The sequence below is a fragment of the Oncorhynchus nerka genome, linkage group LG22 (genome assembly GCF_034236695.1).
Source record: "Oncorhynchus nerka isolate Pitt River linkage group LG22, Oner_Uvic_2.0, whole genome shotgun sequence".
In the NCBI taxonomy this organism is placed as follows: Eukaryota; Metazoa; Chordata; class Actinopteri; order Salmoniformes; family Salmonidae; genus Oncorhynchus; species Oncorhynchus nerka.
Window position 1 is genome coordinate 91,926,914 of NC_088417.1, and position 18,186 is coordinate 91,945,099.

General features: G+C 47.7%; 1 protein-coding gene across 2 annotated transcripts in view; it reads right to left on the reverse strand.

The window, feature by feature from the left end:
* Positions 1 to 15,720: 15,720 nt before the first annotated feature.
* Positions 15,721 to 18,186, reverse strand: part of exd3 (exonuclease 3'-5' domain containing 3) — an 81,480-nt gene continuing 79,014 nt past the window's right edge. The window contains exon 21 of one of the 2 annotated variants that reach the window (XM_029628551.2): positions 15,721 to 18,124. In XM_029628551.2, coding sequence (XP_029484411.1) covers positions 17,742 to 18,124 — 383 coding nt within the window. In that variant the 3' untranslated portion in view covers positions 15,721 to 17,741. The remainder of the gene's footprint in view (positions 18,125 to 18,186) is intronic. The other variant, XM_065007578.1, reaches the window with a different exon arrangement.

Consider the following 18,186-nt stretch of genomic DNA (forward strand, 5'->3'; position numbering starts at 1 on the left):
ACATTGGGCCAGTAACTGCTGGATCAAATCCCCAGAGCTGACAAGGTAAATAATGCATTGATCGGGTGGAGCTGTATGAGCAATGTTCGGTTCACCTTCTTCATTCACCTCTGATGAAGTATGAGAGAACACTTGACAACAGTGATAACACATTCACCACCCACCAAAAGCATACACAAAACATACTTTGAGCAAATGAAACCCCTGCATAAGATTGTTGGCAGATAGGGGGTATGCACTATCACACCCAGCTTCTTTCAGGCAAGATGAACACACACCGACACACTCCCCACTGAAACACACACACACAGTCCTCTTTTCATTGGGGGGACTGTTAAAATAATTTCCAAATTCCTGCTCGGATGTGTGGCAGGCACATGAAGAATCTATTAGCGGACCTCTCTGCTCTGCTGTATAGCAGCTCTGCTTTGGGACAGCAGCCAACTCAGCCGCTGGACAATGAAAATCCAACTCAACAAAAACATCCTGCAGAAGTGAGAGCGCAAGGGAGACGGAGCGAGACAGAGAGAGGGGTGGAGACGGAGCGAGACAGAGAGAGGGGTGGAGAGAGAGCGAGACAGAGAGAGGGGTGGAGAGAGAGCGAGACAGAGAGAGGGGTGGAGAGAGACGTGGAGAGAGAGCGAGACGGGAGAGGGGTGGAGAGAGAGCGAGACAGAGAGAGGGGTGGAGAGAGAGCGAGACAGAGAGAGGGGTGGAGAGAGAGCGAGACAGAGAGAGGGGTGGAGAGAGAGCGAGACAGAGAGAGGGGTGGAGAGAGAGCGAGACGGAGAGAGGGGTGGAGAGAGAGAGAGAGCGAGACGGACAGGGGTGGAGAGAGAGCGAGACAGAGAGAGAGAGCGAGACGGAGAGGGGTGGAGAGAGAGCGAGACAGAGAGAGGGGTGGAGAGAGAGCGAGACAGAGAGAGGGGTGGAGAGAGAGCGAGAGACAGAGAGAGGGTGGAGAGAGCGAGGGAGAGAGAGGGGTGGAGAGAGAGCGAGAGAGGAGAGAGGGGTGGAGACAAAGAGCGAGGAGACAGAGAGGGGTGGAGAGAGGCAAGGGGGAGGAGAGAGAGCGAGACAGGAGATGGAGGGTGCAGAGAGAGAGCAAGGACAGAGCGAGACAGAGGGGGGAGGAGAGAGAGCGAGGGAGACAGAGAGAGGGGTGGAGAGAGCGAGGGAGACGGAGACAGGGGTGGAGAGAGAGCGAGACAGGAGAGAGGGGTGGAGAGAAAGCAAGGGACAGGGGTGGAGACAGAGAGAGGGAGACAGGGGGTGGAGACAGAGAGAGAGACGAGACAGGGGTGGAGAGAGAGGGAGACGGAGACAGGGGTGGAGAGAGAGCGAGACAGAGAGACAGGGTGGAGACAGAGAGAGCGAGACAGAGAGGGGGTGGAGAGAGAGCGAGAGACAGAGAGGGTGGAGAGAGAGCGAGAGACGAGAGGGGTGGAGAGAGAGCGAGAGACGGAGAGGGGTGGAGAGAGAGCGAGGACGGAGAGAGGGGTGGAGCGAGAGCAAGGGACAGAGAGACAGAGAGAGGGGACTGAGACAGGGGTGGAGAGAGAGCAAGGGACAGAGACAGAGAGAGGGGTGGAGAGAGAGCGAGACAGAGAGGGGTGGAGGGGTGGAGAGGAGAGAGACAAGGGAGAGCGAGACAGAGAGGGGTGGAGAGAGAGCGAGACAGAGAGAGGGAGTGGAGAGAGCGAGACGAGACAGAGAGAGGGAGCGAGGAGACGAGAGCGAGGAGACGGAGACAGAGGGAGACGGAGAGGGGTGGAGAGAGAGCGAGGGGTGACGGAGAGAGGGGTGGAGAGAGCGAGGGAGACGGAGAGGGGTGGAGAGGAGCGAGGAGAGGAGAGAGGGGTGGAGAGAGAGCGAGGAGCCGGAGAGAGGGGTGGAGAGAGCGAGGGAGCGGAGAGAGGGGTGGAAGAGAGCGAGGAGGGAGAGAGCGCAGAGAGGGTGGAAGAGCGAGGGAGCGGAGAGAGGGGTGGAGAGAGGCGAGGGAGGGAGAGAGGGGTGGAGGGAGACAGAGAGGGGGAGGGAGACGAGATGGAGAGGGGAGGGGTGGAGAGAGAGAGAGTAGAGAGACGGAGAGAGCGAGGGAGACGGAGAGCGAGGGAGACGAGAGAGGGAGGGAGAGACGCGGAGACAGGGGTGGAGAGAGAGGGAGACGAGGGAGACGAGGAGACAGGGGTGGAGAGAGAGCGAGGGAGACGGAGAGAGGGGTGGAGAGAGAGCGAGGAGACGGAGAGAGGGGTGGAGAGAGAGCGAGGGAGACGGAGAGAGGGGTGGAGAGAGAGCGAGGGAGACGGAGAGAGGGGTGGAGAGAGAGCAGGGAGAGAGAGAGGGGTGGAGAGAGAGCGAGGAGACGGAGAGAGGGGGGGTGGAGAGAGAGCGAGGGAGACGGAGAGAGGGGTGGAGGAGAGAGGGAGACGGGAGAGAGAGAGAGAGCGAGGGAGACGGAGAGAGGGGGTGGAGAGAGAGCGAGGGAGACGGAGAGAGGGGTGGAGAGAGAGCGAGGGAGACGGAGAGAGGGGTGGAGAGAGAGCGAGGGAGACGGAGAGAGGGGTGGAGAGAGAGCGAGGGAGACGGAGAGAGGGGTGGAGAGAGAGCGAGGAGACGGAGAGGGGGTGGAGAGAGAGCGAGGAGACGGAGAGAGGGGTGGAGAGAGAGCGAGGGAGACGGAGAGAGGGGTGGAGAGAGAGCGAGGGAGACGGAGAGAGGGGTGGAGAGAGAGCGAGGGAGACGGAGAGAGGGGTGGAGAGAGAGCGAGGGAGACGGAGAGAGGGGTGGAGACAGAGCGAGGGAGACGGAGAGAGGGGTGGAGAGAAAGAGCGAGGGAGACGGAGAGAGGGGTGGAGAGAGAGCGAGGAGACGGAGAGAGGGGTGGAGAGAGAGCGAGGGAGACGGAGAGAGGGGTGGAGAGAGAGCGAGGGAGACGGAGAGAGGGGTGGAGAGAGAGCGAGGGAGACGGAGAGAGGGGTGGAGAGAGAGCGAGGGAGACGGAGAGAGGGGTGGAGAGAGAGCGAGGGAGACGGAGAGAGGGGTGGAGAGAGAGCGAGGGAGACGGAGAGAGGGGTGGAGAGAGCGCGAGGGGAGACGGAGAGAGGGGTGGAGAGAGAGCGAGAGAGGAGAGAGGGGTGGAGAGAGAGCGAGGGAGACGGAGAGAGGGGTGGAGAGAGAGCGAGGGAGACGGAGAGAGGGGTGGAGAGAGAGCGAGGAGACGGAGAGAGGGGTGGAGAGAGAGCGAGGAGACGGAGAGAGGGGTGGAGAGAGAGCGAGGGAGACGGAGAGAGGGGTGGAGAGAGAGCGAGGGAGACGGAGAGAGGGGTGGAGAGAGAGCGAGGGAGACGGAGAGAGGTGGAGAGAGAGCGAGGGAGACGGAGAGAGGGGTGGAGAGAGAGCGAGGGAGACGGAGAGAGGGGTGGAGAGAGAGCGGGAGACGGAGAGAGGGGTGGAGAGAGAGCGAGGGAGACGGAGAGAGGGGTGGAGAGAGAGCGAGGGAGACGGAGAGAGGGTGGAGAGAGAGCGAGGGGAGACGGAGAGAGGGGTGGAGAGAGAGCGAGGGAGACGGAGAGAGGGGTGGAGAGAGAGCGAGGAGACGGAGAGAGGGTGGAGAGAGAGCGAGGGAGACGGAGAGAGGGGTGGAGAGAGAGCAAGGGAGACGGAGAGAGGGGTGGAGATGAGCGAGGAGAGAGAGAGGGGTGGAGAGAGAGCGGGAGACAGGGGTGGAGACAAAGAGCGAGGGAGACAGAGAGAGGGTGGAGAGAGAGCGAGCAAGGGGGAGAGCGAGACAGAGAGAGCGAGACGCGAGGGAGATGGAGGGGTGCAGAGAGAGAGAGCAAGGGACAGAGCGAGACAGAGAGAGCGAGGGAGACTGAGAGAGAGCGAGGGCGAGGGAGATGGAGGGGTGCAGAGAGCGAGGGAGACGGAGACAGGGGTGGAGAGAGAGAGAGCGAGGGAGACGGAGACAGGGGTGGAGAGAGCGCGAGGGAGACGGAGAGAGGGGTGGAGAGAAAGCAAGGGACAGGGGTGGAGACAGAGAGAGAGACGGAGACGGAGACAGGGGTGGAGACAGAGAGAGAGAGGGAGACGGAGACAGGGGTGGAGACAGAGAGAGAGAGGGAGACGGAGAGAGGGGGACAGAGAGAGAGAGGGAGACTGAGAGCGAGGAGACGGAGAGAGGGTGGAGAGAGAGCGAGGGAGACGGAGAGAGGGGTGGAGAGAGAGCGAGGGAGACGGAGAGAGGGTGGAGAGAGAGCGAGGGAGACGGAGAGAGGGGTGGAGCGAGAGCAAGGGACAGAGCGAGACAGAGAGAGCGAGGGAGACGGAGACAGGGGTGGAGAGAGAACGAGCAAGGGACAGAGCGAGACAGAGAGAGCGAGGGAGACGGAGGGGTGGAGAGAGAGCAAGGGACAGAGCGAGACAGAGAGAGCGAGGGAGACAGGGGTGGAGAGAGAGAGCGAGGGAGACGGAGAGAGGGGTGGAGAGAGAGCGAGCAAGGGACAGAGCGAGACAGAGAGAGCGAGGGAGACAGAGAGAGGGGTGGAGAGAGAGCGAGACAGAGAGAGCGAGGGAGACGGAGAGAGGGGTGGAGAGAGAGCGAGGGAGACAGAGAGGGGGTGGAGAGAGACAGAGAGAGCGAGGAGACAGAGAGAGGGGTGGAGAGAGAGCGAGACAGAGAGCGAGGGAGACGGAGAGAGGGGTGGAGAGAGAGCGAGGGAGACAGAGAGAGGGGTGGAGAGAGAGCGAGACAGAGAGCGAGGGAGACGGAGAGAGGGGTGGAGAGAGAGCGAGACAGAGAGAGTGAGGGTGACGGAAAGGGGTGGAGGGAGAGCGCAAGGGAGACGGAGGGAGGGGTCGAGAGAGCGACAGGAGAGCAAGGGAGAAAGAGAATAGAGGGGGTAGAATAGAAGGGCAAGGAGCAACTATGTGGTCTCAAGCCAACAGCAGGGGTGACTTTAGTATTTCAACACAAAGTTTTAGTAGTCTTGGTTTATTTACCACTACAATACGTCTAATGATATGTACTGCATGGAATTAGGCTGCAGAGAGTTCTACATCCAGATAGATGTAGTGCAGATGAGGAGGCTGCAGAGTTCTACATCCAGATAGATGTAGTGCAGATGAGGAGGCTGCAGAGAGTTCTACATCCAGATAGATGTAGTGCAGATGAGGAGGCTGCAGAGAGTTCTACATCCAGATAGATGTAGTGCAGATGAGGAGGCTGCAGATAGTTCTACATCCAGATAGATGTAGTGCGGATGAGGAGGCTGCAGAGAGTTCTACATCCAGATAGATGTAGTGCAGATGAGGCTGCAGAGAGTTCTACATCCAGATAGATGTAGTGCAGATGAGGCTGCAGACAGAGACCGCACACTGTAAGCAGCACACATTTCACATTGTATAGCACACTTCCTTAAGAGAGTCACATTTAAATCCAAAGCAGGAAATGTCAAACTTGTCTTGTGTTTGAGGATTAAAAGGCTGCTTAAGTTTGTAATTTCCACTTTGAAATGTCAGACTTGATTTACCCTTACGAAAAATGTCTCAACCCCTACAAAAAAACAGTGTTAATTAGAAAACACGTGTGTGACAGAGCGAGAGACAGAGGGAGAGACACAGACAGAAACAGACAGAGAGCGACAGAGAGGGAGAGAGAGAGCGAGACAGACAGGGAGAAAAAGAGAGAAACAGACGAGTGCCCAGGGGGTTAATAGAGAGAAGAGGAATAGTGATGCAGAGCCAGAGAGTTGAGCTAGGGACCTTCCTCAGACTACACAGACAGACAGAGAGAAACATAAAACCTGCATACACTAGGGAGGGAACCCTGCCTTCTATAAACCAGAACTACCCACAATCGTGTGCGTGGCTCTTTTATCCAGCATGTGAAAAGATGAGGCTGACTGAATAACAAAGGGAGAGAATGGGGGGCTAGCCTGGGAGATGGCCCTGGGAGAACGGGAGAGAAGAGGGGATCTGGGCCTGGGAGAACCTGGGAGAGAACGGGAGAGAAGAGGGGATCTGGGCTAGCCTGGGAGAACGGGAGAGAAGAGGGGATCTGGGCTGGGAGAACGGGAGAGAAGAGGGGATCTGGGCTAGGGGAGAATGGGAGAGAAGAGGGATCTGGGCTAGCCTGGGAGAACGGGAGAAGAGGGGATCTGGGCTAGCCTGGGAGAGAAGAGGGGGATCTGGGCTAGCCTGGGAGAACGGGAGAGAAGAGGGGATCTGGGCTAGCCTGGGAGAACGGGAGAGAAGAGGGGATCTGGGCTAGCCTGGGAGAACGGGAGAGAAGAGGGGATCTGGGCTAGCCTGGGAGAACGGGAGAGAAGAGGGGTATGTGCCCGTCACTATTCTTCTCTATGGGTAACGGGGGCTGGGACTGCCTGGGGGTAGGAAAAAAAAAAACATGCATAGACACAGAGTTTAAAGATTTTTTTTTACTGGCTTGTACACAAACGTACAAAAATATTACAGCACTTATTTTCTCAACACACATCATGATCACAGTGTTACAAACGTTCAAAAACAAAATACAGAACAAAAACAAGAAAACCCCAAATCAAAACACGATGGAACTTCAGCATCACTCATTAAACTCAGACATTTGTTTTTGTTTCGCTCGAAAAAAAGCAAAACGAAAACAGAACACGCCCCGGCCCAATTTATTTAAACGTCAGCACTTTCTCTCATTCATTTACACCTATCCAGTCGTCCTCTCTCGGGCCATAAATGTTATGACACTCGAGTAGAACAACCATACGCTGTGCAATTTTTTTTGTAACAATGATCTTACCATCAAATGTATTTTTCCCCTTTCATAACAACAGGAGGAGGACAGCACTTCAGAAAAGAAAGTGCTCCAAGATAGTTCAGCATATTATATATAAACAGTACCAGTCAAAAGTCAGGACCCAGCCACTCACTCCAGGGTTTCTCTTTATTTTTTATACCGACCCTTGAATGAGTAGGAGTCCAAACGTTTGGCTGGTAATGTATATAAACACATACCTGATCACAAAGATTCAAACAATCTTTGCCTTAACACAATGTTTCACAAAGTTAACACACAAAACATTACAACCTGGAGTTGTTTTTATACAATAGTATTTTGTTGTGTTCCTTTTTTTTCTATTCGGAAAAACAATACAATTTGACTTGATAAAAAGTCAACTTAATCAACAACAGTCAGTGCAATATTTAAAATATATATATATATAAAAAATATCAAGTTTAAGACAAGCGATGCATATTTTTTTGTTCCACTAAAACCAATCTATTCCTTGATGTTTCTTTCTAATCCATTTAGTTTGCTTTTCCAGGTACATGGAAGGACAGTCCTTCATCCCTGGTGTCTCTCCTTACTGTAGGGAGGGAAGACCCCCAGGTAGCAACATAAAGCCACACACTTGAGGAGAGGAGCAGGCCACACACAGGCCAGGGAGGGGAACACAGCTCAACTCACAACAGTCAGATGAATGCAGCACACAGACATATATACACACACATTCATTCATGCACGCATGTGCACTCTCTCTCACACACACACACACACAGAAAGAGAGAGATACACAGGGATTTTCATTGAATGACTGATGCTATCAGATATTTTTCTTTCACTTACTGTTGGCCATTGAGTAAAATCTAATATAAAACATACAAGCAGCATTGAAACAAACATTAGGTGCCATGACTTTCAAAATGCAGCAGGCAGTTTAAACCATTTGTTTTATATATATATATCCTGCAATAGTCATGTAGATGTTAGTCATCATAACATGAGTAATAAAATGTTTTACTCCTGCTCAGTAGTAACTATTTCTTAGCCTTAACTCCTGCAGTTACCCGGACAGGCACCAGGGGGCGTAAAAGGCTCTGCATTTTGTGCAATAAAACTCCCTGCATTTATAAGTCAGGCAATAAAATGCAAATTTTGTGACTAAATAGAAACTTCAAACAGAACGACTATATAATGTATAAAACAAAAAAAAGGCAATGTGTGTTTGCAACCATACCTTCACAGAAAGGCAAAAAAATATAAAAAAATAAACGCTTTGCTTGTCAGATTAAAGTTTGGTTGTAGTGTGGGAAATAAATTAATCCCAGATGAAGATAAGAAACGGGCTTGATTAATATGAAATAGACATTATTGCTTTGCAGAAGAAACACCATAGTTGTCTCCTAGCCTAGATCACTGGGTTAAATAACATTGGCTTGTGGCCTACTGCTAAAATAGCTATTACTTAAAATGTCTGTGTGGGTATGAGCATTATTTTTGGCCTATAGGCAGGCTTGGGGATAGGCTAGATCAGTGGTTTCCAACTGGGGGGGTACTAGGACCCCTGGGGGTGGCCTATCAACAGGGGGTACTTGAGAAGACTCATCAGACCATAGGCCTACTGGTAAAATGCACCTGAGGGGGTACTTCAGGTACAGTAACCAAAAATGGTTGGGATCCACTGTGCTAAAGGATGTGTGTGACTCCCCATATTGGAGTGTTGGAGTGAGCAAGAGTCCAATGGTTTTGAATACTTTACAGTCGAGGTAGTTGGCAAATAAAACCAAACAAGAAGTTAATGAGGGACAAAGAAGAGTCTCTCTTTAGCAAGGTCAAATTTAGGCTTATTGTAACATGGGGTCTCCACACAGGATAGTTTATACTATGATAAGCATAGAGTCTGAAGCAGCTTTATAAGTCACCCTAAATATTCTTAAACGTAACAGATTTGATTTGAAAAGAATAACCACAGAATTTTCAAAATGCATCTGGTCAATGTACCTTCATAAATAGAACCCAGCCTGTATTCACAGTGATGACCAGGGTGTTGTTCGTTAAAATACTGAAAGGAGATCAAAGTGAATTCCAAATGCCACTTTCCTGACGTTTTGATACAAAGCGAAAGCAGCGGTTTATATCACATTAACCATTGACACTGCGGTCGCACTGGCCTGAAAAGACATTGATACATGCCAGCAGCCTGCTTGAAGAAGGCAGGGCGCATTTAGCTACTTTTTTTATTATAAAGAAACAAAGTAAAGCTATTGTGTAAAGTACTTAACAACATTAAGTCAATAGTTGTTACAATGACTACACATCTGGAAATGCCGGTTGGGTGTAATATATATAGGCCTAATAATGCTGCTCTTTGAAATAGATCAAATCCTATTATTTAAAAAAGAAATAATAGCCAAATATAGTATGGCCTTCATTTCCCGTGTTCACCTTTTCTTCCCTTTCATATATTCCAGCATGCAGCTACAGCAACAAGTGCCATCTTTTAGTATATAAAATCATTTTAAAATGGTCCTGTGTGACCACCGCAGTTACAAGGCGACACCTCAATACGAAGCCCAATAAAGAAGTGTTTCAATGTAACCGCGACAAAAAAAAATATAAAAAGTCTATCGCTGCGTAAAACTAGGCTGCTATCAAGTCTCGGGACCCAAACACTGGCTTAGTTATTTTATACGTCCCAATCTATTATACACGTTCAAGGAAAAAGCTTTAGTACCAACCCAACAAAATGGCGTTTTTTTAATGCTGAAGCGGATACAAGAACCATGTGGCGTTTGACTCACGAGTGAGAGAGACCCCCGTTTGGTTTTGATGAAAGGGAAGTCACTGTGTTTTGTAGGCTATAATTTGGCACAACTATAGATCGAAACGCTAATTTACAAGAGCCTGTCTTTCCGTGTGTTTACCTGACAGCAGTGTAGCAGATCACCGTGCGCCAGAGGAGTACTTTGCCTTAGTGATGAGGTATAGGACTATGTCTTGATGTCCTCCAAAAGCGGCAATGTGTAAGGCACTCCACCCTTCCCTGTTCGCCAATCGAATATCGGCTCCGAATTTCACCAGCAGTTTTACAAGTTCGAGATTCCCATCGATGACTGACTGATGCAACGCCGTCTGACCTTCGGGCCCGAAGGAGTTGACATTGAATTCGCAGTTTGTCATGTTCTGGAGCAACGAGTGGAGTTCCTTTGTGTTGCCTTGCTTCACCGCCTCTTGGAATACGATCTGAGGCGCAGAGCAAGTTGATACATCCCCTTGACTCATGGTGAAACCGGGATATAGAGATAGATCCTGTGCCTGTCTATCTGATAGTCACTGATTGGAGTCTCTGTCGTTGGAATACCCCCCAAATACTGGATTAATACCAGTTGTAAGGCACGTTAAAAACGTGTATACTATAGATATGGTAAAACCACTAATATCCCAAAATGGACATAGACAAAATAACACACTTGGTGTGCAAAAGATTAAAGGTTGCGAAATCCAACTCCCTACAAAGTGTGTTTATAAGAGATCCAAGTGTCGCAAGGTGTAGTCTCCCCCTCTTCTCCTCCGTTGTTACTAGCAGCAACAGGTAGTATATGTTATATTGCAGAGATGGAGCAGAGCGACAGTTGAAACTTTTCTTCTGTAGGTATTCTGGAAGAACGGCCACGGTTATCTCCAAACAAGATGAATAAAATGCAGTTGAATCTGGGCAGGTTGGTTCTTCTTGCGATTTTACCCTCTTGCCTGCAGGATCCTGGAGCCGCCGCAGTTCGTCTGGCAAGGGTGGCTGTGAGACAGGTAGGATCCACGTAAACTCACTGAACAATATTCCCCAACGGTTACATTCCAACGTCTACATAAAAAACACTTTTATGCACACTTTAAAGAATACGGTTGAGATACAATTCCCGATAACTGTTATGATTAAAATAGAAAAAATGTGGGTACTACTTGCCTGTGACAATTGGACGGGTTCTGGCGACGACGTAGTATGAAATTCCCCCGCGTGCCCCGTGCTTCGCGTCCTTCGTGCGATCCCAGTGAGTCTCTGCTCTGCAGTGCGCGCGAGGGGGATATTTTACGCGTCCTTTATTTGCATGACAATGGTATTCCATAGAATCAACTCTTGTGAAATGGGCGGAAATGAAGCGAGGTAATTGGCTACTGGGTCCGTTTTGGGGAGGGTCCACACGTGTGAAACCTTAGAGTAAGGCGTGGTCTCGTGGAAACAAATGGCATCTATAAAATAAAACATCTATAAAATTGACAATTTTACTCCCTCGCATGAGAGACGTGACTCAAGGGAGGATGGTGTTGAAGGAGTCATAAACGACATCGTGAAAAAATGTAGAGAAAAGCTATATGTTGTTTAGGAGAGCAGCGGATCCAAGGGATTAACGGGACTATTGCGCATGGAGTCATAGGGCACGTTGCAAAAACTATTCGGATCTGAAGTTGTATTTCGACGGACGAATAGTGCAACCACACAAGCATATATATATATATATATTATATATTATATTAATAACATATATATATATATATATTCATGTAAAAAACAAAGGAGTAATACTGTACTGTAAAAAGGGCTCATTCGGCGTTAAACGCGACAAAACTAGTAAAGCCGAGTTGTGGTTTGCTACTATATGTCAAAAACGATGTCCAACTTCTTCTGAAACAATGAAATTACATTGTAATTGTCACCAGTGGTGTAGAATATAAAACTGTGTGCTACTGCCGATCGCTAGAGATCTGATACTGGACACATAACGTGGCCAAATATAGATAACATATGCAGTCTAGTTCTTTTGGCAATAACGATGTATACATTGGACAGAGAAAAACAAATGGCCACTGAAACTTCTGTAAAACAACTCGAGCCCAAGTCTAGTGGTATAGCCTCCCTCCATATAATAACGCGAAGAGAGACACCTCTCTGGCGCTTACAATCCATCTAAATGTCATCTGCGGATATTCCAGTTGTTTTAAAGTGACAAGAAGCAATAGAACTTCAAATAACAAAAGCCCGTGCGACTTCCTTTTGCAAGTGAAAAGAGGTGACGTTGCGCATAGAATGGCACGCATCAGCCTAGTTCAGCCGCAGCATAGCTACCGTGGGAACCGGACGGCTGCGATTGTAAATTGTTGTCGCGCCTTGCTGGCCTGGAAACCACACAAGGTAAATTGAACCTTTTGCTCCGTTTGGTATAGGCTTCACTAGCCTGGGAGTCCTATCTATAGACCGATGTATGATACTTGAAACACCCTGTCTTTGCATAGTTAAGCAGTTTCCGTTTGTCCTCAGGTTCCCACACACTCCACTGTACACTCCAATGTACATTTGGTGCACGTATGCGATGACTCAGTCTGTTGATTAATAACATAGGCCTGTGCATCCGATACGCAGGACCACTTTATCTCACCACCAGCCTCACCACAAAGGTAAATGCACATAGTAGCCTACAAAAAATAACAAAACAAACTCATAACTTTGCTGGCTATGTTAGTAAATCTATGATGTATGTAATATGACAACAATTTAGCTGACAACTTCACATAACGGAAAAGCCACAGTTGAATGGTTTCATCATACACCTACGTGGTATTTACTGGTGTGTGTGTTAATCAGTCTGCACACGTTTCCGTTTATTTGTACCATAGCTGAGAGAAACCAGGTGCATTTTGAAATCACATATCAATAAGTGCAGACCTTTGGTTCTTGTTGAGACAGAAGGAATATCAAAATGCAGGCAAAAATAGTAACATTGACATACTCCTTTTGGAAAATGTGATGTGATGTGTAGGACTATTTTATTATTATTTAATGTCATATATAGGCATCTTTAGGCAACACTAAACCATAGCCCAGAGTCATAGAGCTCCCCAAACTAGCCAGCAGAGATCCTAAACATCTCAGGAACATCTGTCCACTAATCAAAAAGCGGTGTCAGGCCAGTTGGAAAACATTTGCACAGAACCCTGCAGGAGCCTTTGGACAAAGGAAGGTGTCTGGTCAGAGTTCCTGACGTAACGTACTGGTCTTATTCGGATTTTGTTTAGCTGGTTTCTGTGGCTTTATCCACATGGTGTTCTTATTCAGACTCTTGAAACATTTGCTCGACACAACCAAAATACACCCTTAACATGTGGATGTAATTATGCTCCTTTGTAAAGACAGCAACGATATGTTGTGTATGTCATAAAAATACAAATAAAGGGATTTTCTGTATATGGAGCAAATGAAAGCACTCAAACAATAATTGTGGATACATGTTTTAATTAAATAAGCAAATTAATGTTTTCATCATGATGCCAAAAAACGAGTAATATAACATTGTCTCTAAAATGCTTAGACAGGTATATAACTATTCTATTAGTAGTCTACATGGTATTGGAGAGGAATCTTTGACATTTTACCTCACACCATCATTCCAAATTTAGCATTTGACCCTACCCAAATCCACGTGCAATCCGTACGCAAAGTAGAATCAGCGGTCTCCATAGGATGACCAATAAACAAACATGTGAGAGGAATGTGACAAATGTGTTGGTGCTGGTAGCGCAACGGTAATCTCCCATATTTGGAGGCCCTCCGTAATTTCAAGAGGGTATCGATTCGTAACAGTCAAAACAACATTAGCCTAGTAGCGTATCCTACTTTTCAAACTTCTAAATTGACAGTTACTGAATGGTATATAATAAGCTATGTGAAATAAATACCAGAGCTATCCTATTTCTATTTCTGATAAACAATATTTTTAAAAACTTTTTTATAATCTACGGAAGAGAAAACACACAAGCGTGACTTGATATTATGTGTAGAAACCGAAGAGAGTCAGGCCGTCATGTAAGGTTTGGCGCCGGGGCGACAGAACAGACAGGACGGGAGGAGCCCCTAACCGCCACTGACTCAGAGCACAGGGATTCTGTGGAGCGGGCTGTGACGGTTCAATGGAGGGAGGGGCTTCAGAAGCCAATTCATTACAGCACCACGTGTTTAAGGAGCGTGGGAAAGAGGCGAGTTTTTCTTCCCAGCAAAGAAAGAGCGAGGATCAAATAACAGTGCAGCAAAAAACTGCGAGCAGGCAGCTTCTTTCTATACGCAGCGCGGCCAGGGATAGATAGACCCTGCAACCGGACAGGGACTGCCAGGCGGGGCAGTTTATTTCAGGAGGGCTGGAGAAAAAAATAGTGGTGCTAAATACTTCAAATACTAACCTACTATTCAGGGTTCATTGAAACATGTTTAAACAAAATTATACCTTCAAAGTTAGATGTAGATTGAATGGAGCACAGAACACTTCGGGGAAACCATAAGAACGCACCATGCACTTCCGTTTTAGATGATAGATTATCCAGTCTTCTTTCCCCTTGCAACAAAACGCGAATTGACCTAAATCATTTTTTCTCTCTCTACAGACGGAGGCTCCCCCAGCCATACAGAGAGATCACATTTTTCGGGCAAATTTCCAAGCAACAGTTTCAAGTTTTAATGTCACATGCACAAGTACAGTGAAATGCCTTTCTTGCAATCTCAAAACCCAACAATGCAATAATCAATAATAATGTATTAAAAGAAAAAAGAAAATACATTTAAATAAATATGAAATTAGTAAGCATACTATATACAGGAAATATATTTGTAAAGTCCGTTCCAATGCCATATTTACAATGTGCAGGGATACTGCAGTGGAGATAAGGGGACTAGGCAACAGGATATAAGCAGCTTGTATGTGAGTGGATGAAGACTCAGTATAAATGTATGTTCATATTATGTGTGTGTAAGCAAATTATGGACTGTGTGTTTGTGTGTTGGAGTGTCAGTGTGTGTATGGCCCTGTGAGTGTGCATAGAGACAGTGAAACAATTGAAATAAAAGGTACAAGGTAAACTCAGTCTGTGTAGCTACTTGGTTAGCTATTTAGTAGTCGTATTGCTTGTCGGTAGAAGCTGTTCAAGAGCCTGTTGGTGTCAGACTTTATGCCCCAGTACCTCTTGCCATGCGGCAGTAGAGAAAATAGTCTATGACTTGGGTGGTTGGGGTCTTTAACAATTTTCTGGGCCTTCTTTTCCCACCGCCTGGTATAGAGGTCCTAGATGGCAGGGAGCTTGGTCCCAGTGATGTACTGGACCTATTTACACAAGTATTCAGCCCCTTTGCTATGAGACTCAACATTGAGCTCAGATGCATCCTGTTTTCATTGATCATCCTTGAGATGTTTCTACAACTTGATTGGAGTCCACCTGTTGTAAATTAAATAGATTAGACATGATTTGGAAAGGCACACACCTGTCTATATAAGGTCCCACAGTTGACAGAGCATGTCAGAGCAAAAACCAAGCCATGAGGTCCTTCCAGAAGGACAACCATCTCAGCAGCACTCCACCAATCAGGCTTCTATGGTAGAGTGGCCAGACGGAAGCCACTCCTCAGTAAAAAAGCACATGGCAGCCACTTGGAGTTTGCCAAAATCATCTAAAGACTCTCAGACCATGAGAAACAAGATTCTCTGGTCTGATGAAACCAAGATTAAACTCTTTGGCGTGAATGCCAAGCGTCACGTCTGGAGGAAACCTGGCACCATCCCTACAATGAAGCATGGTGGTGGCAGCATCATGCTGTGGGGATGTTTTTCAGCTGCAGGGACTGGGAGACGGTTCAGTATTGGGCCATGATTTCTAAAAGTTTAGATAGCTGGCTAGACTAACAACCAATCTACAAATGCTTCGCTGACATGGCTAATTGAGTGACTGTGAGTGACTGTGACTGACAAGAGAAAAAAAACAAATTGCACCTGGTGTATTCTAATATTCTTCCTTATGTTGCTTTAACCTTTAACCTGCTCTGACTGACAGTTGATGAACTACTGTCACAGAAGAACAGTTGATGTACAGAGAAGCACTTTTACCTGACAAAACAAAGTACCGTAACCGTCAACTGAAGCAACAAAAGCCTTTATTATCTTGACGTTTGGTCCTTTTGTGTTCATTTGTTTAGCATGGATGGATAGAGGATAAAGCAGCTCACACCTCTGTTGACCAGGGACTGAAACAGAAAGGGGGCCAGGGGACGGTTTGAGTTACCAGGTGACCTTGAGCGGTGGGTCACGCTACACCACCAGTCCCAGAGGTGGGTCACGCTACACCACCAGTCCCAGAGGTGGGTCACATTACACCACCAGTCCCAGAGGTGGGTCACATTACACCACCAGTCCCAGAGGTGAGCGGTGGGTCACGTTACATCACCAGTCCCAGAGGTGAGCGGTCGGTCACGTTACACAACCAGTCCCAGAGGTGGGTCACGTTACACCACCAGTCCCAGAGGTGAGCGGTGGGTCACATTACACCACCAGTCCCAGAGGTGGGTCACGCTACACCACCAGTCCCAGAGGTGGGTCACATTACACCACCAGTCCCAGAGGTGAGCGGTGGGTCACGTTACACCACCAGTCCCAGAGGTGGGTCACGTTACACCACCAGTCCCAGAGGTGGGTCACATTACACCACCAGTCCCAGAGGTGGGTCACATTACACCACCAGTCCCAGAGGTGGGTCACGTTACACCACCAGTCCCAGAGGTGGGTCACGTTACACCACCAGTCCCAGAGGTGGGTCACGTTACACCACCAGTCCCAGAGGTGAGCGGTGGGTCACGTTACACCACCAGTCCCAGAGGTGAAGTCAAGTAAACCACTATCACCATCCAATATGAGAAGTGCCTCCAGACATCTTAGGTGAGTAATAGTCTTTAGATTGCCTTTAGATTGCCTAAAAGTCAATGAAGACCTCCTGTTGAACTAGAGCAATAAGATCAGCACATAATAGCCATAGACATCCAAAACGTTATGCTAATAATTCAAGAAAAGTAAGAAAACAAACTAACCTCATCTCAGGCTGGTTGAAGCCTATCCTAAGATAAGGATGAAATAAATAATTGACAGAAATACGGAACGCCATCAGTGATAACGAGAGTTACCTTTTTATAAAACAACTTATTTCATAATCAACAATAAAAGACAGGATTCACAGAATATAGAATAGCATGAAGCCCCTTGTCACTTATGGAAAAGTAGTTAAAATCAAACCGAGTTTAAGATGAAGAACATATACCGTACCAGTTAAGTTTTAGAACACCTACTCATTCCAGGGTTTTTATTTTTTTAACTATTTTCTACAATGTAGAATAATAGAAGACATCAAAACTATTAAATAACACATATGGAATCTTTAGTAACCAAGGAGAGTGATGGGAGTGCTGCATCAGATGACCTGGCCTCCAATCACCCGACCTCAACCCAAATGAGATGGTTTGGGATAAGTTGGACCGCAGAGTGAAGGAAAAGCAGCCAACAAGTGCTCAGAATGTGGGAACTCCTTCAAGACGGTTGGAAAAGCATTCCTCATGAAGCTGGTTGAGAGAATACCAAAACTGTGCAAAGCTGTTATCAAGACAAAGGATGGCTACTTTGAAGAATCTTAAATCTAAAATATATTTTTATTTGTTTAACACTTTTATGGTTACTACATGATTCCATATGTGTTATTTCATAGTTTTGAGGTCTTCACTATTATTCTACAATGTAGAAAAAAAAAAAAACTTGAATGAGTAGATGTGTCTAAACTTTTGACTGGTACTGTGTCTTCATAAAACATATACTCGTAAAAAAGCTTCCTAGACAGTAGACCGCAGACATAACCAGATCCATTCACACATAAAAAGACAAACCAGTCTTTCAACTCATAATAACATATGGCTTCAAAACTGAAGGAAATTTGAAGGTCAAATTTGTGTTAATTCCATTGTAATAACATAACAGTCTGTAAAACGGGACGTAGTAAACTAGGAAGATAAAGTTTGACGAAATGGAAAAGCACCAAAATAGGTGTGTGAAGACAGTAATCAGTACAGTAGGCTTAGTTCCGTCAGCAGCCTTTTTGTTCCCTGCAAGATGGACAGAGATTAGCGGTCAGAGGTTAGGGGTCGGTCCTGTTGGGTTGAAAAACTCAGAGTATCTTCAGTATCCTCAGTGATACACAACACTTCCTGAAACTGTGACAAGACCCTGCTGAAGTGGGAGCCCTCCCAGAAGATCTTGCCACAGCCGGTGCAGATAAAGAAGAAGGGTATCCTGGGTAGCAGGCCGGGGGGCACGGTGTGCAGCTGTACCACCGCTCCCCTAGGGAAGGTGAGGGTGGAGGAGTCCAGGTCTGACAGAGGGGCCCAGCGACAATGAGGTGAGTACCTGGGGGCACCTGGGGCCAGGAATGGGGCCGGGGAAGGGGGGTCGTCCCAGGTTTCACCCTCTGGTGGAACAGGAGCCTGCTGCTGTTGTTGTAGAAACCCTGCAGAGAGGAATAGAAAACTCACTGAATAGAAAATATTTGTCCCATAGGAACTCCATTCA